The sequence below is a fragment of the Heterodontus francisci genome, chromosome 18 (assembly GCF_036365525.1).
Source record: "Heterodontus francisci isolate sHetFra1 chromosome 18, sHetFra1.hap1, whole genome shotgun sequence".
NCBI lineage: Eukaryota > Metazoa > Chordata > Chondrichthyes > Heterodontiformes > Heterodontidae > Heterodontus > Heterodontus francisci.
In genome coordinates this window covers 22,576,306-22,596,888 of record NC_090388.1, presented here as the reverse complement: position 1 = coordinate 22,596,888, position 20,583 = coordinate 22,576,306, and the positions used below count along the sequence as shown (strand labels likewise).

Genomic DNA, 20,583 nt, shown 5'->3' with positions numbered 1-20,583 from the left:
CGAGGGGTTCTGAAGGCAATTACTGCACACTGCTAGTGGAATTGGAGATCATGTCCAGGACAATCCAACTCACGCTATTTCCTCAGCAAACTCACTGAGTAATTGAGGACCCCGATAGGGCCTCAATTGTTTATAAATATTTCCTGTTTATCTATGGTTCTCTATTTGATCTAGTGAGGGATGTTTGTTTTACGAATGTCTGTGGCAGATGGATTTCAATGCGGGCAAGTGTGACGTTATCCATTTTGGACCAAAAAAGGATAGATCAGGGTACTTTCTAAATGGGAAGAGGTTAAGTACAGTGGATGTCCAAAGAGACTTGGGGGTTCAGGTGCATAGATCTTTAAAATGCCAGAAAATAATCAAAAAGGCGAATGGAATGCTAGCCTTTATAACTAGAGGATTGGAGTACAAAGACACAGAGGTTATGCTGCAGCTGTACAAAACCCTGGTTAGACCCTACTTGGAGTACTGTGAGCAGTTCTGGGCCCCACACCTTAGGAAGGATATATTGGCCTTGGAGGGACTGCAACGTAGGTTTACAAGAATGATACCTGGACTACAGAGGTTAAGTTACGAGGAGAGATTACACAAATTAGGCCTGTTTTTGCTAGAATTTAGAAGGTTGAGGGGTGATCTGATTGAAGTCTTCAAGATATTAACAGGAAAGGACAAGCTAGATAAAGATAAACTATTTCCACTGGTTGGAGATTCTAAAACTAGGGGGCATAGTCTAAAAATTAGGACCAGACCGTTCAGGAGAGATGTTAGGAAGCACTTCTTCACGCAAGGGGTGGTAGAGGTTTGGAACTCTCTCCCACAAACAGCAGTTGAAGCTACAACAGTTGTTAACTTTAAATCTGAGATAGATAGATTTTTGTTAAGCAAAGATATTAAGGGATATGGGCCAAAGGCAGGTATATGGAGTTAGGCCGCGTTCCGCCATGATCTCATTGAATGGTGGGACAGGCTCAAGGGGCTGAATGGCCTACTCCTGTTCCTATCTTCCTATGTTCCTATGTTTATTGAGCCAAACTCCAAGGTGTTCCTGCATCTGTGCACAATGAATCAAGCTTCAACATTCTGATTGAATGAACCATCTTCGAGTTAACGGTTGACCCCCTATACTTAGTCTTGTACTGCCACGTGGTGAGGAGTGTGGGTGGCTCCCATTGTTCAACTTACACCTGACTGCAGCAAGTGCTTTTTTGTTATTAGGGTTTTAACCCCCTTTGTGATTTATTTGTCAAATAAACAGACAGCTTTTAGTGATGCTTCTTCCTGGGTCGTCTCTCTCTCTCTCTCTTTAGGGAGCTACCTTGTAAGGTTTATAACATTTTCGTCATTTCCTTTTACGAATAACTCTAATACTCTTCCTGCAAGAAACTAGTGACAAGGCTTGCCTGCAAGGCATGATGGACAGACTTAACCGAAATAGGTCAATGTATAGGTGCTTAATGCTGAATTGTCATTTGTAGAGTTTGGAAAACATATTTTTCTGCACTTATGCAAGACAAGGATAAAAAATGTCAAAGAGTCCAGTCGTTAAATCCACAAAGCTGCAGAAATTGAACTCTCAGTAAAAAAGGGGAACATGAGGTATCTGGCAAGAGTTAAAAACTGTAAGGGTCTATGTGCTAAGTCATCATGAGACTAGGAGCAAAGAAGGATGTAGTCTTAACCCAATCATGTTGGCTGAATTAGATCATGGAATAATATGGCAAGACAGAGACCCCCCAAGAGGAATAAAAAGAGGAGAGTTTGGGACTTCAGTGGCACACTTAGAGAGGAGTTAACAGAATATCGTTGGCCCACTGAGAAGAAGTTAGCCTACGGTCAACAGAACACAGCAAGAGAAGAGAAGTCCGTGCCTCAGCGAGCTCAGAAGCAAGAATCGGTGCTGAGTTGCAGCTGTATACCTATTGTCGTTGTTTAAATATCAGCTTTGTGCATCTTAGTTAAGCCTAATAAACTTTGCCTTGATCACAGAACTTGAGTCTGTACCTTGTAGGTCTATCTTGGTCAAGAATCCCAAGGTGAGGCAGGTTGGGTATCCTCTGTCTCACCTTTATTCAGTTAACATCTACCTGAAAACTTACAACCTTAAAGCTAAAAGTTTCTCACATCTCACCTCTGTGGGAGATGGGGATTCTCCTCCCTGTGGTGACTGACAATGGCCCAGGATGTGGCTACTTCACATCTTCTTTGTTTCAGAAGAACCTATTCAATTCAAAAGTGTCTTTTGATGGATTCAGGATGGATGAATTGACACCTGTTCGTTATGAATGTATTCTTTTGTCTTTGCCAGACAGTTTGAATATACAAAGCCTGGTCTTTTGACCTATGGTTGCCATGTTTTAACAGGTATAAGTGGCACATTTTAAAAAACATACTTTAGAATAACGAGTGACAAACACACAAATGCCCCTGGAGTGCTGACACAGGAGATTGAAATCAGTTATGTAATTAAAAAATTCTTGGGATGTGGGTGTTGCTGACAAGGCCAGCATTTACTGTCCAACCCTCGTTGCTCTTGAGGTGGTGGTGATGGGCCCTCATCTTGAATTGTCGCAGTCAATGTACTGGGTGTGCACCCACAATGCTGTTAGGTAGGGAGTTCCAAGATTTTGGCCCAGTGACAATGAACAACCATAGAACCTAGAAAAATTATGGCACAGAAGGAGGCCATTCAGCCCATTGTGTCTGTGCCAGCCGGAAAAGAAAAACTAGCTGCCCAATCTAATCCCACCTTCCAGCATGTGGTCCATAGCCTTGCAAGTTACAGCATTTCAGATGCATGTCCAGGTACCTTGCAAAAGAATTGTGGGTTCCTGCCTCCACCACCGCTCCTGGCAGTGAATTTCAGACACCCACCATCCTCTGGGTGAAATCATCTTTGCTCATGTCCCCTCTAATCCTTCTACCAATCACCTTAAATCTGTGCCCCTTGGTAACCGACCTCTCTGCTAGGGGAAACAGGCCCTTCCTGTCGACTCTATTTAGGCGCCTCATAATTTTGTACATTTCTATTAAGTCACTCCTCAGCCTTCTCTGTTCTAAAGAAAACAACCCTAGCCTATCCAATCTTTCCTCATAGCTGCAACTTTCAAGCCCGGGCAACATTCTTGTAAATCTCCTCTGCACTCTCTCCAGAGCAATTATGTCCTTCCTGTAATGTGGAGACCAGAACTCTAAGCAATACTCTAGCTGTGGCCTAACCAGGGTTTTATTCAGTTCCAGCATTACATCCCTGCTTTTGGATTCTATACCTCGGCCAATAAAGGAAAGCATTCCATATGCCTTCTTCATCACTCTATCTACCTGCCCTGCCATCTTCAGGGACCTGTGGACTCCAAGGTCTCTCACCTCTTCTACCCCTCTCAATATCCTCCCATTTATTATTTATTCCCTTGCTTTATTTGCCCTCCCCAAATGCATTACCTCAGACTTCTCTGGATTGAATTCCATTTGCCACTTTTCCACACACTCAACCAAACCATTGATATCATTCTGGAGTCTACAGTTATCCTCTTCACTATCAACTACATGCCCAACTTTTGTATCATCTGCAAATTTCCCAATCATGCCTCCACATTTAAGTCCGAATCATTAATATATACCACAAACAGCAAGGGACCCAACACTGAGCCCTGTGGAATGCCACTGGAAACCGCTTTCCATTCACAAAAACATCCTTCGACTACTACCCTTTGTTTACTGTCAGAGCCAATTTTGGATCCATCCTGCCACATTCCCCTGTATCCCATGGGCTTTCATTTTACTGACCAGTCTGCCATGTGGGACCTTGTCAAACACCTTACTTAAATCCATGTAGATCACATCCACTGCACGACCCTCATCATTCCTCCTTGTTACTTCCTCAGAAAACTCAATTACGTTAGTAAGAAATGACCTTCCCCTAACAAATCCGTGTTGACTATCCCTGATTAATCCGTGCCTTTCTAAGTGATAGTTTATCCTGTCCCTCAGAATTGATTCTAACAATTTACCCACCACTGAAGTCAGACTGACTGGCCTATAATTATCTGCCCTATTCCTCACACCCTTTTTAAACAATGGTACAGCATTCGCAGATCTCCAACTGTCTGGTACCTCGCCTGTATCTAGTGAGGATTTGAAGATGATCCTCAGCGCATCTGCTATTTCCTCCCTGGCTTCCTTTAACAACCTGGGATGCAACCCATCTGGCCCTGGCGATTTATCCACTTTCAAGGATGCCAGACCCTCTAGTACTTCCTCTCATTATGAGTATTGTATCTAATATTTCACACTCCTCCTCTTTAACTACAAGTCTACATCAACCGTCCTCTTTGTGAAGACAAAAAAACGCATTTAGAACCCTGTCCACATCTTCTGCATCCACGCATAAGTTCCCTTGTACATCTCTGACAGGCCCTACCCTTTCCTTAGTTATCCTCTTGCTCTTAATGTACTGATAAAACATCTTTGGGTTTTCCTTGATTTTACCTGCCAATAATTTTTCAAGTCCTCGCTCTGCTTTTCTAATTTCCTTTTTTACTTCACCCTTGCACTTTCTATACTCCTCTAAGCTCTCTAAAGTATTAAGATTTTTGTGATAGTCATAAGCTTTCTTTTTCTGCTTGAACTTACTCTGTAAGCTTCTAGATAACCAGGGGACTCTAGATTTGGCAGTATTCCCTCGTTTATCTTTGTGGGGACATGCCTACTCTGTGCCTGTGGTATCTCGCTTTTGAATGCCACCCACTGGTTTGCCACTGATTTTCATTCAAGTAGCTGTATGCAGTCCACTTTTGGCATATATAGATAAGCGATATATGGCCAAGTGAGATTGGTGTATGACTTGGAAGGGATGATGTTCCAATTCACTGACTCCCCTTGTCCTTCTGGGTGGTGGAGATCACTGGTTTGAGATGCTGCTAACGAAGCCTTGGTGAGGTACTACAGTGAATCCTGTAGATAGTACACACTGCAGCCAGAGTACACAAAATAGAGGAGGGAGCAGATGTTTAAATTTCATGTCAAACTGTTTAAATAAGCAATGCAGAAATAGAAATAATCTCAAGATTTGAAAACAGTGGTCGTTATTGAACTCATCAATTTGAGCTCAAATGTTAGTTATAATACAAAGTCACTTGCTGCACATAACATACTAATGTAGCCTGGATACAAATTTATCTGATTAAAAGTTTTATATCTGCCACATGCCAAGAGGGTACAAAACATGCCAAATGCCTTAATTTCACATTGACATGACTTTCAACACATGCATTCTCAATATATTTTCCCAGCATTCCATACATGCTCTTGATCAGTGCCCTGAGCTACTCATGACTAACACGACAGGAAACCTAATACAAAAGCAAAACACTGTAGATGCCAGAAGTCTGAAATAAAAATAAAAATTCTGAACATACTCAACAGATCAGGCAGCATCTTTAGATAGAGAAACAGAGTTAACATTTCAGGTCGATGACCTTTCATCAGAACTGGGAAAAGTTATGAGATGAATAGGTTTTATGTAAGTGCAAGGGGAAGGGAGGGGGGGGGGAAAAGAACTAAAAAGGAAGGTCTGACATAGGGTGGAAGACAAAAGGGTTGGTGGTGTAAAGCCAAAGTGAGTGGTAATGGGACAAGTAAAGAAACACGTTACAACCAAGGTGGGAGCAATGCTCTGTTAATTCAGTCCCACTACTCCACAGGTCATAGCACATTGAAGCGGGACAAGTAGGGCAACATTAGTAGACTATTCAGCATTAGTCTTAGAGGAAATATGGAAAAAAAACACTAGAATGCGCTAACAATCTTAGAGGAAATATGGAAAAAACATTGTAGTTGTGGGGAACCAGGGCATGATAGGATACGTGGCCATGGTCCAGGGAAAGTAGTACAACCGGAGCCTAACTGCCTCCACATCTGCATAAACACGCTGTCCTTATTTCACTAATCAAGGAGATAAGGATGCGAGTGCAGATGCAACAGGAGGCCATGAACAGTGGAGATGCCAGCTTCAAAACTGGGAAAAGAGACAACAGGAGTATGTTAGTGGGGCAATACAATCCAGTTTATTGATCAAGCTGCAGACCTGGAATGTGTTGGGGTAATGTGAACGAATGAGTAATGGTTATTGGATTCTATAAATTTGTACTACAGACTCTGTTTCACTGAGAAGCCTCTGGATATTTCACCAGATACTTCTCCCATGCTTGATTAAAAACATTTATTTACTTTAATCCCGTGGACTCAAGAGAGTGGTGTTTTTCTCCACAACAATTTGGCGTAGTTGGCAGGATCCTCAAGGCTCAGTCATGGTGCCCAGTCGAATGTTGGCCTCAGAGAGCAGGTGAGCACATTTACTTTACCACCCATTAGATAGGGAGGTCGGCATTCAGGATGGGAAGCTGGCGAGCCGATTTAAGGATCCAAACCAAAGGACGGGCCCACAGGTGGACAGTGCAGGGCCAGGATCGCAGTTCCTTGGGTAAACGAGGAGGTAATATCATTCTCGAGGTTAACCAAGAGAAGTAAGAATGATCAGAGAGGAAACAAGAGGTCCATTTCTCACGTAGGAATGATCATAAGGTAGTGAGAGGTCCATACCCACACAAGTAGCGAACGTCCATAGAGAAAGCAAGAGGTCCGCTTCCCGCAGAGAGGAAGAAAGAACGATCGGAGAGGAAATGAGAGGTCAGTTTCCCACGTAGGAACAATCGTAGGGTAGTGAGAGGTCCGTACCCACACAAGTAGTAATGATAGTCAGACTATAAAACATCAGCCATGGCAAATGAGAATTCAGAGTGGCGACCCAAAAGGGTCACTCACCGAATTTTTGGCAGCCAAAAACAAGACGACCTTTCGATAAAATGATCAGGAAGGTTGGGATCCCTCGAGGACTCCAGATAAGTAAAAGGAAAGAATAGACAAAAGGGAGTCATTATATTATGCAAGTGCTATCTTGCCATGTGACATTCTGGAATGTCTGAATTAGCTAGGCTAACTCAGGAAAAGAGACAGGTTACAAGTGCGAGAGCCAGAGTGGGAAAGTGAGAGGTATCAGATTGAGGTTCAGAAGGACAATTTAAACAAGATGCTTTAGTGCAATTTAAAAGTGCATAAAAACAAGCTACTGTGTCTTTGTTCAAGTCTGTATGAATGTTGGAAGCTTCCATGACTTATGTCCTTGTCTCTGTAGCTTGTGTGCTATAGAGTTGACAGTCGTTAACCCTTTGTTGTCTGGCTTTAACATTGAAAGTATGAGTCTGTTACTAGTTCTCTTGCACATGTATATTTCTGTGGAAACCTTGAGTCATGTTTTGGGTGTGAACTAGTTGAACCTGGGTGTGTTCCTTGGGTTTGGGACTGGAAATTTAATGCAGATTTTTGGTACTTTGAATTCATAACCCATTACAGGAATCAATATTTCTAAGTTGTATAGAATTAAGAAACTGTGATTGTTGAGTGTGTTCATTTCAATTTAAGATTGTGCACCCAAAAACAGGATATAAAAGATGAATATTTTAAATTAAAAATGGTGGTACAGTGTTTTATTTGTATTTTAAAAGCCGGTTTTGAGACTGTGAAAAGACAATGCACAATTCATCTTTGTCGGAGATAAGCGTCAGCCTTGAAGGCTTGGAAATGCCTGACAGAAATCCAAGTTGAAGCTTTTAAACGTGTTACTTTAATTGGACCAAAGTTTAAAATCTACTATTGCTTTTTTGCAGTTTAAATACAAATCTTACTGACTGTTAAAGGATAAATAAAGGATATATTGAAAAGGATTTTAAAATCAGTTTAAGAGGATGGTGTTAAGTATTCGTTCTAAGAATGTTAAATAACCTTTTCTTTAGTTTTTGGTTTATTACAGTCATTTGAAAAGAAGCTGGAAGAAAGACCATGAAAATGATGTAATTTAGCTTTCTTTTAAAAGAGCACGTATTATTCTGTTCTATATGTAGTTAATAAGCATTGGTTTGAATTAAATTTAAATTATTACGGTTAACTGACCAGTTAAGTTGAGAAGACTGGAATTTCACTAGTGACCTTCCAGATATAAGGCTCACTCGTATATAACATTGGCAGTTTTGACTTTTAAATGTTTAGGGCTGTGAATTGGAATTTGGAATCATCTTTGTTGTACTTTTAAAAAAAAAATCCTTGAGTTAGGAACCTCTTACAAAATGTTAAAAGTTTGGAAACAATTAAGAGTTTAATCTAAAATGCTGTCTTCTCTGATTGAGATGCTTTGAAGTTTAAGAGGAAAATCAAATTTAGACTAATTAAAAAAACAAAAATTCTATACGGTTTCTTTGAATATAGAGAAATGTTTCTTTTGGGAGGAACTCAATGGAACATTAACAAAACCTGTCACCCCAGCAACCCTGTTATTTGAATTTGGGATAACTTTGAGATGCAAAAAGTCCAGTGCAATTTAGCAAGTTACTTTTAAGAAACTAAAATGTCATCCAAGATAAAGAACAAACAAATAAACTGAGGATAAAACAGAAAAGGGAACTGTAGTTCTGTGTCTTGGGCACATAAGGCCATGAGAGTGGGTGCATGGTGCGTAGCAGTCATGAGGAAAGATAAATTATCTACGAATGTCAGCGGTAAACAACTTGGTGTTGTTTTACCATTTTAGGGAACTGTCCTGAACAGACACAAACAGGAGTCAGAGAAGCGTTAGGAGGAATTAAGTTGGAAGCACCACAGTAAATTAAAATGCTGTCAGAAAAGATTTTAAAAAAAAGAAAACTTGTGCGTGCATAAGTTTCTGTTTGTGCATTATATTAGTGTACTGTGATTTCCTTGTCTGTCTGTGTTAGCTCTGTCGGCGTCACCAAACTAATGGCTTATTAACCTTCAGTGGCCTGGTCCTGCATGATGTTTTAAAGTTTTGATAGCTGTATAAAATGGATGGGAAGCTGTTAAAGTACACGCTTTGTTTTGGCAAAGGAAAAGAGAGAAGGTTCCCTTTAAGCGGGACGATAGGTAATGTTACTCAGCACTGTCAATTCAATTGTTCCTGTGGGTGAAGAACTCTAAGACCACCTTTTCACTCCCCCCATGCTTGAGAAAGGTTTGAAGTTTAGCAGATTTAAACGAAGGACCAAGACCACTGCGTTTCCTTTGTTTTTTTCTTTCATCTTAAGTTAAGTTGAATGAGTGTTGCAGAAATTGTGTGGATAATGTAGGTGTGTAAGTTTTAATATGCTTTCTTCTCTAAAGGGTGGTTGTGCAAAAGGGGTGTCAGCACATTTTAAAAAAGGAATTTCACAATGAGGAATATGAGTTGGATCAAAACTAAATGTTTAAGTTATAAGATTTGAATTGAGATTTCTGGCCAATTTTTAATGTTTGATACTGCTAATTGGGAAATTTCTCATCTGCCTGAAAAGTATGTGTTTAGACTATTCCATAGCTCGTGGTTTGTTCGCTCTTCGTAGGAAAAGGGGTAGTGACATCATCATTGAGAACATTCGTCCCACCCCCTTTCAAACTAACAGAAAGTTAACCCTTTCCGCTAGCAGTTTAAACTAATCATACAACTTTCAAAATTGATTGCAACAAGATTGCTGTCAGCTTCAGGAATTTGATCAGATATCTACAATGAATTGAAGATGATGAATTAAATTAAATTAATTTGAGTCGTATTCTAACCTGAAATTTAAAGAGATTCTAGGAAAACAATAAATCTACACACACTGTTTCAGTGGTTACTTTTTGGACAACAGTAAATATTGGACTAAATATGAAATCATCATCAATGTGCGTTAGCTCAGAGGTTTGGTACACGTATATCCTGAATAGACAGATTGAAAAGGAAAAATCTTAAAGTGATGGGATTGGTATCTTATTTTTCAGGAATGCCACATGGGATGACACCATTCCCAATGGTCTCAAGTCAAACTACATGATTCACATTCTGTTTCTGCCAACAGGAGGGCCAGCAGCAGATCTAATTATTTTGTTTCAGGTAAACTAGAGCAAAGGCAGCCCGATCACCCGCCTGGTAACCGTGGCAACATGGGAGGCACCCACCGTAAATAACAGAACCACTTGCCTGCAGGACACAATGCGCAACTACCGAAAGGAGGGAGCACCCCGAGGGCGTCCAACACCAGACTGATCATGGCAGGATGGACTAATCTGCCTCCATTTGTTTGAGAACTCAAAGGGAAGGGCCTGTGACATGTTGGCTCAGGATGTGGGTGATAAAGTTGTTTCAGATAATGAAGATACAAGATTTGGTACGATCCCGCAACACATACATCAGGCTGTGAAAAGATTAGACCTTATTAATTTACATGAGGAAAGACAGGAAATGGTAGTTACATGGCCTCTATCAAGTTCCTAATAATTGTGCCTCGAGAACATGCAAATGGTACTTATTAGGGGGTTATAAATTCGTATTCTTGGGGGTGGTGAGGGATGAGTTGGTGTATCAAGTAGGACCCCGGGGGTATATAGCTCCAGGTTTAAATAGTACCCTTTTGATGACATGAGAATGTCGTACTGAGTTGCAGCATTACATCATCGGTTCTTGCAAGGGCGGCACAGTGGTGCAGTGGTTAGCACCGCAGCCTCACAGCTCCAGAGACCCGGGTTCAATTCTGGGTACTACCTGTGTGGAGTTTGCAAGTTCTCCCTGTGACCATGTGTGTTTTCGCCGGGTGCTCCGGTTTCCTCCCACAGCCAAAGAATTGCAGGTTGATAGGTAAATTGGCCATTGTAAACTGCCCCTAGTGTAGGGTAGATGGTAGGGAATTTATTTATTTGTGATACGGCACTGAAACAGGCCCTTCGGCCCACCGAGTCTGCGCTGACCAACAACCACCCATTTATACTAACCCTACAGTAATCCCATATGCCCTACCACCTACCTACACTAGGGGCAATTTATAACAGCCAATTTACCTATCACCTGCAAGTCTTTGGCGGTGGGAGGAAGCCGGAGCACCCGGAGGAAACCCACACAGACACAGGGAGAACTTGCAAACTCCACACAGACAGTACCTAGAATTGAACCCGGGTATCTGGAGCTGTGAGGCTGCGGTGCTAACCACTGCGCCACTGTGCCGCCCTTACTGCAGGGTTAGTATAAATGGGTGGTTGTTGGCGGCACAGACTCGGTGGGTCGAAGGGCCTGTTTCAGTGCTGTATCTCTAAATAAAAATAAAAATAAAATAATACTGAGACCCATCAGTAATGACTCTGCCATAGTGGTATCGATCAGCCCTCTTGAAAGAGCCCTTAAGGCAGCCCAAACCTCCCCCACGCAGTGGTACTTTTTGACTAACAGGACAAGATTCTTGTACGGAGGATTGAAGTATGATAATAAACACACCTTCTGCCTACAGATCACTGACTCCTTTCGAGCAGGGGGGATTTGCACCTTGCGGCAAGGTCCTTGCGCATATATATTCAGTCCAGGGTGGGATGGTTCGCTAAATATTGACAATGTCCCGGAAAGAATAGCCCGGGAAGTGGTGCAAAGGGCCCTAGCCACCAATAGGAGGTTTATGGAGTAAAGCCGTCAAGCAATCACGAGGGGCCAGATGCAGGTGAACCTAGCCAAAGGAGTGGCTAGATTATTGGAGGACTTGGCCAGCAATTGAGCCAAGATGGCAAGGATGCAGTATAACTGGTGGAAAGAGGGAAGGATCGTGGCAGCAGTTGCGGTCCTGTAAGTTGGTCTCTATATTTGTTGTTACCAAAGGCTGATGGCATCCCAAGCAGTACCGATGGTAATGCTGGCCAATAAAGGGTACATCTTGGCATCCGCTGTGGTCAGAGCCCCTCTCCCAGGGAATATGAAACTTTTGAATATATATAAAGATTACACTATATAACGGGATGGAGGTTCCAGGCCCAGCCAAGTCAATAGGACTTTGGTGAAACCGTAAGAGAACGGTAGAGTAGAGATCCGAAGCCCACTGAACTCCAGTAGAATCCCTGGAGCAATCGGTGAGTGGAGGATGTTGGGAATGTCCTGCCTGGGTCAAGTGATGCGCCTGACCGGGGGTCCAAAAGGAAGGACTGAAGTGGGACCAGTAGGGCAACATTAGTAGATCATTTAGCATTAGGATATGCTAACAGTCTTAGAGGAAATATGGAAAAACACTATAGTTGTGGGGAACCAGGGTATGATGGGATACGTGGCCACAGCCCTGGGATAGTAGTACAACCGGAACCTAATTGCCTCCACATCTGTGTAAACATGCTGTCCTTGCTTCACTAATCAAGGAGATAAGGGCGTGAATGCAAATGGAACAGGAGGCCATGAACGATGGGAGATGCCAGCTTCAAGGCTGGGAAAAGAGATGACAGGAAAATGTTAGTGGGGCAATACAATTCAGTTTAGTGATCAAGCTGCAGACCTGGGTTGTGTCGGGGTAATATGAACAAATGAGTAATGGTTATTGGATTCTATAAGTTTGTACTACAGACTACAGCATGGCGGGTTCGGGTCGGGTCACTCTTCTGGGTCCGGCATTCGGGCTTGGGTCGGACACACTATCACCACCTCCAGTACGTGGCTCCAACGTTAATGTACTTTTTGGACTTGAACTGTTGTTTAGTTACAGTTTTTTTAAGCTTGTGCAGATAAGCAACAAAGTGAAAAACGGAAGCTAGGTCAACTGATGGTCGGGTCGGGTCGGGCATGGCAAAAAAATGAATCGGGCCAGGTCAAGCTGGGGTCGGATGTGGTTCTGTCAGGCTCGGGTTGGGTTTCATTTGCAGACCCGAGCCGCCTTTACTACAGACTGTTTCACCAGGCACTTCTCCCTTGTGCCGGTGCTTGATTAAAAACTTTTATTTACTTTAATCCCATAGACTCAAGAGAGTGGTTCTTTTCTCCACAACAATATCAAATAAAATTTCCCACCTGCCGAAGAATAGCCAAATTAAACACACTATATTTCCCCCAGAATAAAGCATACCAAACCAGGTTTCTTTAAACAATATCATTAACTATTTATTAGAAAAGAAATAATAGGTCGTGACTACAAATGAGATAAATCTATACATGAAAAACCCCTTATTCTCTTAACCCTCATGTGCACACACACATACATTCAAAAGAAATGGTTAATCAGTTTCAAAAGGGGGTTTTGGATTATAACTGTTTCTTAGGAATAGAAGGAATAATAAAAAATAATTGAGGTTTACGTTCTGGTAGGATGTTTTTGATAGGGTGAGGTATCCCAGAGTCGAATAGTCAGATACCACCTGAAGTCTCTCCAGGCGAGGTTGATGAACAGTCTGTGATGGGTAGGTGTTCACGCAATTTAACTGCAGCAGGCGCCACATAGGTCTGCCATCAGGGGTGTAGCAACAGGTCTGCTTGGGTTTTGAAGCAACAGGCTAGCAGTAGAAGAATTCTTTAGATTTCAAGATTTTGTTAGAACATAGGAGGCAGAAATTCTTCAGAGACTGGAGACAACAGGAATCTGCTACCTTTCAAATGCAGAATTCCTTTTCAAGAGATGCGAGTGACCGTTACAGAAAGAGAGGTTGCACTTTTCTAGGTCTTTTCTCTCTCGCTACAAACAGGTCAAGCAAAGATTTCAAATGCCTGCTCTTTGTCCAATTCACAGGCTTTTAAAGGGTCCAAATTGAAAAAAGCACCTTCCTGAAAATGATCTTTTGTGACCTAGATCTAGATTTACCTAGAGGTGGTGCGATGGCAGAATGAACAGTTGCCATCCGAAAGCAGAAGCGAGAAACAAAGTAAAACTAAAGGCTGTGTTTGCTGACAATGCAGCCACTAGGTAGCGTACTACTGTCACTGCACAAATGTAGCCACATCAACTGAAACATCACCGTCTGCGACGTCTCAGGCAGCTGCCAGTAATAAAGGTGGCACAGCTCAACTTGACACAAAAAAATGAATTAAACCCAAGCTCCCACACCCCTCAATTGCCACTTCCATCACCCACCCAAAAGTACCCCACTCCCACCTGCAACTGCCACTTTCTCTTCCCCTCTTCCTCCCGCGAGCCCCACTTTCTCTTCCCTGCTCCCTCCCACGATCACCGCCTCAATTGCTGCTTTCTCTTCCCCGCTCCCTCCTGCGATCGCCGCTTCCTCTTCCTCGCTCTTTCCTGTGACCGCCACTTTCTCTTCCCTTCTCTCTCCTGCGATCGCCGCTTTCTCTTCGCCTCTCCTGCGATCGCCGCTTTCTCTTCGCCTCTCCTGCGATCGCCGCTTTCTCTTCGCCTCTCTCACCTGCGATCACCGCTTTCTCTTCGCCTCTCTCACCTGCGATCACCGCTTTCTCTTCGCCTCTCTCACCTGCGATCACCACTTTCTATTCCCCTCTCTCATCCATGATCACCGCTTTCTCTTCGCCTCTCTCTCCTGCGATCACCGCCTCAATTGCCACTTCTCTTTCCTGTCCCCACCCGCGATCACCGCTTCTCCTCCACTCCCTTCTGCAATCGACCAGAAACATTAACTCTGTTTCTCTCTCCATATATGCTGCCTGACCTGATTATTTCCAGCATTTTCTGTTTTTATTTGCCACAGGAAGCCTACTAGTCATATAATAATAAAAAATGAACTGATCAATAGGGCTGTGGTTTTGGAAACAATGACTAATCACAGACATAGGTACAGAGCATAGGAAAGTCCTTCGATAATCCATCCAAAATCTTAAAAAATTTAATCTTTGTTAATAATAGCAACTATACATTTAGGTGAAATAAGAACAGCAAGTGTCGGAAACACTCAGCAGGTCTGGCAGCATCTGTGAAGAGAGAAACAGTTAATGTTTCAGGTCTGTGACCCTTTATCAGAACTGGCAAAAGTTGTAAGTGTAACAGTCTTTGAGCAAGTGATAGGGATTGGGGGAGGGGGGGCGGAAAGAAGAACAAGAGGGAAGGTCTGTGATAAGAATGGAGTGGGGAGAGATTAAATGACAGATGTTGAGTTTCCAGTTGCTTGACATTTTAATTCGCCATGCTCTGATGCCCACATTTCTGTCCTCGGCCTGCTGCAGTGTTCCAGTGAAGCTCAAAACAAGCTCAAGGAACAGCATGTCATCATATGATTAGGCACTCCACAGCCTTTTGGACTCAATATTGAGTTCAATAATTTCAGACCATGAGCCCCATTTTTTTAATTTATCATTTTTTAATATATTTTTAATATCATGCACTAGTCTTAAACTTGTTTTTCATGTTTTTGCTTTTGGACAGAGCTGTTCATTATTCTGCCATTAGCACTCTCTCGGGACTCATGCTTTGTCTTTCACTACAACTATTTAGCACCCATTTGCATTCTGTTCCATGACATCTCTGTCATTTAATCTCTTCCCTCCTTCATCTTTCCCACAGACCTTCCCTCTTGTTCTTCTCAACCGGCCCCACCACCCCACCCTGCCTTTCACTTGCTCAAAGACTGTTCCATTTCTAACTTTTGCCCGTTCTGATGAAGGTCACAGACCCAAAACACTAATTCGGTTTCTCTCTTCAGACGCTGCCGGGCCTGGGTGTTTCCAGCACTTTCTGTTCTAAGTTCCAGATTCCGCAGTACTTTGCTCTTATGTACATTTATGTGCCTTCTTTTCTCCCCAGCTATTTGGCTCAAGTTCTCATGATTTTACTGGCTGTTTCCGTAACTGAAACTCATACAGCTCTCATGTTAAATTTAAAATTAAATCAAGTTTTTAGGAAATATAATGAGTGGAGATGATTTTAAGTTGCACGCTTTAAGAGGTAACATACATTGGTGATTTCTTTGTACAATGAATACAGCTAAATGTTACTGACCAGTAAGTTCCCTAGGACCATGTACAGAAATACATTCAAATCCTTCTTAAATCTCAAGACAGCTGAACATATCTAGCTCCAAAAAAAACATTTTAAAGACAAACACTGATGGCTAAGGGAACAGCAGTGAAACCAGATGGTTGAATCTGGTAGGCCAGGAGAGTAACAAACAGGCGACCGTAACCAGAGAGCATGGATTTTACTGGAAAGCATGAAACTAGGCCAGGAACAGATGAGTGCAGCTCACTTCAATTACAAAATTACTCAGCGTCTCTTTCATACCTGACTGTTTCCTTTGCATTGCTGTTTCTCAGTCTCTCCTCTTCTGCTTCTCTTTCCCTATCTTTTCATCTTGCAGCTTTTTATTTTCACTTCTGCCTGTACATTCCTTCTTTCCTTTCGGGAAGCCTAACAGCTGCAGGTTGCATTTGGAAAAGGGATTGTGGGGACAACGCAGCTCTCAGTGACCAATGACTCCCTTCCCATCCCACTTAAACAAGCACTTGTGCTTCCCTCACATCTCATCTTTACCTTCCCACTACTCCCTCCCCTTCCTACCACCCCATTACTGCCATTACCCTGGGTTTTCCCATGAACTACATACCTGCACCTGCCCCTCCTATTTGTGCCATATTCATACAGCTCACTCTTAACCCTCCATCCATGACCCCCCACACCCCTTTAATTCACTTTCCATGAGAACTGGTGGTAAGATAGTAGAGGGCCTCCTGCCAACCTGCTTCCTTATGGCCTGCACTTCTTCCTTCCTAGTTTACTCAAATATGCTTTGTTTGCTTTCAAACTTAAACATTTTTTTAAAATCTAATTAAAATAAAGTCCCCATCCATATATGTTTTGTACTATAGCTCTTTGGGATTAGTGATCAGAATCTCTGTCGCAAGGGTGTAAACAATTAGAGTATTTCTAACATCAAAACACGGGTGAAATAATGTTTACAAAGCATCTTGAGCGATTTGTGGGGTGCAGATAATACAGACCACTCAATGGACAGATGGTGTAATTGCACAGTGAATCATTTACATAAACAGTTTACGTTTTAATTTTGAACACAAGTAGTGGCAGTAATAGAAAAAAGTTTAATGAAAATCATAACAGGAAGTTCTGTAGACAGGAACTGCATGCAGACACAAGATTTTTAATTGACCGCCTGTGGCATATGGGAAATTAAGACCAGGTGTAATCATTGAATGGTAGGGTTAGTGAGTGGAGGATAATGCGAGCAAGCATAATTCAGTTTCCATTTTCAAGTAAGACAATTCCCTTTCTATTTTATATAACATTTTAATTTTTAAGTAACATACCATATAGTAACCTGAAAAGCAGAGAAGCAGAGGTGACTGGGGCATAATAGTGCAAATAGGCTGAGATAGGAAACCAAACTGCGGTCCGATAGCTATACCATTGGCAGGAACGTAATTATAACAAGACGAGTTATATAGGTGGTTTCCATTATAAATGTAACTATAGAAGTTTTAATGGAAAGACTTGACAAAGGAAGTGAGCACATATTCAAAAAATGTAATATATTAGAACATAGATATTAGGTTATATTTTAATATGCTGGAGATTGGGAACAATTCAAAACATTAATATGTAATAAAGTCAGGTGCATCAAGAACCCACTATATGCAATACAACTGATTAACTTTTTTGTTCTGGTTGAGAGCCCTCACCATTGTACATCAATACTCAGTGGTGGTCAAGTTAGAAAAAAATTCTGAAGCAATGTGTAAATCCAAATAGTAAAGCAAGGAACACTGAAGAGAAACACAATAATTTCATCAAAGAATTCAGATGATGCAGATAAACCTCTCTAGCTGCACTCTTACATTCAATTACATATTCAATCCAATGAATTAGGGTCTTATTATTTGGTTCCTGATATCTATTGCTTAAAAACAATAATGACCATCATGTCTTGGATCTGTGTCAATTATTTAACTTGCAAAGAGAGAAGTGCATTTATTTTCCCCCAGTATAAAATAAATGCAGGATTAACATTTAAAAATTAAAAGTAGTAAAATCCAAGTTTAACTTACTTGGGTCCTCCACACTCCACTGCAGAAGCTTTCACAACAGGAAGTGGCTGAAATCCAACTGGTTCAATGCTTAGTGTATTGCCTTCCACAGCTTCAAGAATCGTTGAAGCCAGCTGGAGAAAGGGGAAAGCTAATTTTACAATCTATAGTAGAAATCTAACTGTCTCCCCGAAAGGCTGTGGGTACTGAGTCAATGGAAACTTTCAAAACTGTCAATAAATTTTTGTTCGGTCAGACAATCAAGAGATATGGATTAAAGGTGCAATTGAGGTACAGATCAGCCATAATCTAGATGAATGACAGAACAGGCTTAAAGGGCTGAATGGCCTGTTCCTGTTCCGACATGGAACAGCGCTCCCAACTTAAGCACCAGCCCACTGATGTTGATGGGAACGACTTTGCAGGGTTGACGAAGACTGCCTTAAGCAGATCCCCGAATGACATTAGTGAATCAGTAGGTTTTTAAACAACAGTTATATTTCTGGTGCTACAAATTACAAATTCGAGAAAAAATTCAACTTGCCTTGGCAGGATTTGAACTCAAAACACTTAGATCGCCAATCCAGCACCAAAACCACAAGGCTACCATATATTTACAGAATAATTAAATTGTTATCTTTCTTCTACTTTTTAAGATGTCCTTTGATCAAACATTTATTTAAAAGTAAACAAACAAACAGATTCAAATTTCAAGCACAACCTATTCAGTAAGCACTACTGGCCTCGTTAGTTACTACATTACTATATAGTTACTTTTACCTAAATTGTTGATTTGTGTTCTTTCTTACCTCACTTTTTGAAAATGTCAAGCAAGGATATATATCTTCTTTATAGATTCTGTCTAAAAAACAGCAAGTTCTATCGATTGTTGGTTCTTCTTTCCATGCTTTAAATTCACCAAACAGAAGCGAATCAACCTTTTGCAAATTTACATAAAAAGTTGTAAGTAAAGCTGAAAATAAACTGCAAAGATCTAAATTCGAATAATTCATCAATATTAATGGTTGAAACTGTGTCTGCAACTTTTTTTAAAGTTACAATTAAAATTTGCCATTAACTGAACTCTTAATTTACCTCAAATGACAAAGAAATGTGTAAAGGTTGTAGCGAATGCATCTATTCTGGTTGGATGAGAGGTTTGCAAAATTACAGTTACACAAAATCACTGTTCCTATTCCACACTAGAAAACCACCTTTCACAATATTTTAGATTATGTAGGATTTTAACAGACCCTACTTTTGCTACGAATCTAAGATCTACTCCAGAGACTCAAACACGTACCTATGTTGACACTCCAATGCAGTACTGAGGGAGCAGAGCACTGTCGGAGGTGCTGCTTTGCAGATGAGATGCTAAACCGAGAAACTGGGCTGAATTTTACCAACCCGTTTGTGGGGGGGGGGGGGGTGGGCGTGGGGGTGCCATAAAATGGTTCTGGGAGAGGCCGCCATGAGCCTCGACAACAGGAAGGCCCAGCCCCATATTGTCAGCGGCAGAAAGGCCTCATGGCGGCACCAAACCCGCCCGCCCCCCCACAGCTGCTGGGTGACGGTAACCATATTTAAATATGGTAATTAATGTAAATGAATAAGTTAATTCATTAATTACCTGGTCCCATCAGCCGTCGCGCTCCGATATTGCGATCGGTGGTCGGCACTCCCGCGCCATTGGTTCTACGACCAGTGTTGTAAGGCAGAACGGTGGTTGTGGGGGGGGGGGGGGGTGAAGGAAGAGAAAGAGAGGGGAGCGGGGTCAAACTTACTTACCTGATTACCCCTTCCCATCACCTGCTAGATCAAAGTTAAAAGTTTCTGAACTTTTTTTGGGGGGGTGGGGGGTGGGGGGGGGGGGAAAAAAGAGGGCAAGGATGAAATGTAAGGTTATTGTGGGGGTGGTAGAGGGGCTGGGAACATTTATTTAATTAGTTTTAATAAATTTTAAGGTAATGTGTCTTTAAGAATTTAAATTAAATGTAAGAGCTGGAAGCCCTTTAAAAATGGTGCCATGGCCCGTGCAATGGCGTCGGACACCGTTGCCAGGGACGGATCGCCTGCCCCCTCCATCTCATTCGGGGGGGGCGATTCACCCCGGCCATATAAATGAGCCGCCATGTAAAATATCGCAGCGGCTGCGCAGAGTAAAACCCACGGCATGGGGGCTGCCATCTTTTATGGCAGCTGCTGGCAAAATAAAATCCAGGCCACTATCTGACCTCTCCGGAGGGTGTTAAAGATTCCATGGCACTATTCAAAAGAATTTAACTGATGTCCCGAGATCCTGAAAAGCACTAAATAAATGCAAGCGCTTTCTTTCTAACTGCAAAGCACCAGAAATTTCAGAGATTGACAGATTACATTAGTTAAGCAAAATCAAAATATTTTGTAACGAGCTTTTTCCTTTAACGAAATCAGATCTAACTTTTTTTTTTTAACAGTAAATAGCAAAATGTCCCAGGTGCTTCACAGTAGCATAAATCAGACAAAAATTGAAACTGAGCCAAAGAGGATATTAGGATGGGTAACCTGGAGAAAGGTAGCTGGCTGGGGAAATCTAAAACACCGAGGCACAGTTTCAGCATAAAGGGTCAATCATTTAGGACTGAGATAAGGAGAAATTATTTCATTCAAAAGGATTGTGAATCTGTGGAATTCTCTACCCCAAAGGGTTGTGGATCATTGAATACATTTAAGGCTGGGATAGACAGATTTTTGGCCTCTCCGGGAATCAAGGGATATGGCAAGCAGGC

At 41.9% G+C, this 20,583-nt stretch overlaps 1 protein-coding gene across 5 annotated transcripts in view; it reads right to left on the bottom strand.

Moving 5' to 3' along the window:
- Window positions 1-20,583, bottom strand: part of rab3ip (RAB3A interacting protein (rabin3)) — a 91,107-nt gene that overhangs the window by 28,803 nt on the left and 41,721 nt on the right. For all 5 annotated transcript variants that reach the window (XM_068050407.1, XM_068050405.1, XM_068050408.1 and 2 more), the window contains 2 exons: window positions 18,625-18,753; window positions 17,837-17,949 (listed from right to left, as the gene is read on the bottom strand). In XM_068050407.1, coding sequence (XP_067906508.1) covers window positions 17,837-17,949; window positions 18,625-18,753 — 242 coding nt within the window. The remainder of the gene's footprint in view (window positions 1-17,836; window positions 17,950-18,624; window positions 18,754-20,583) is intronic.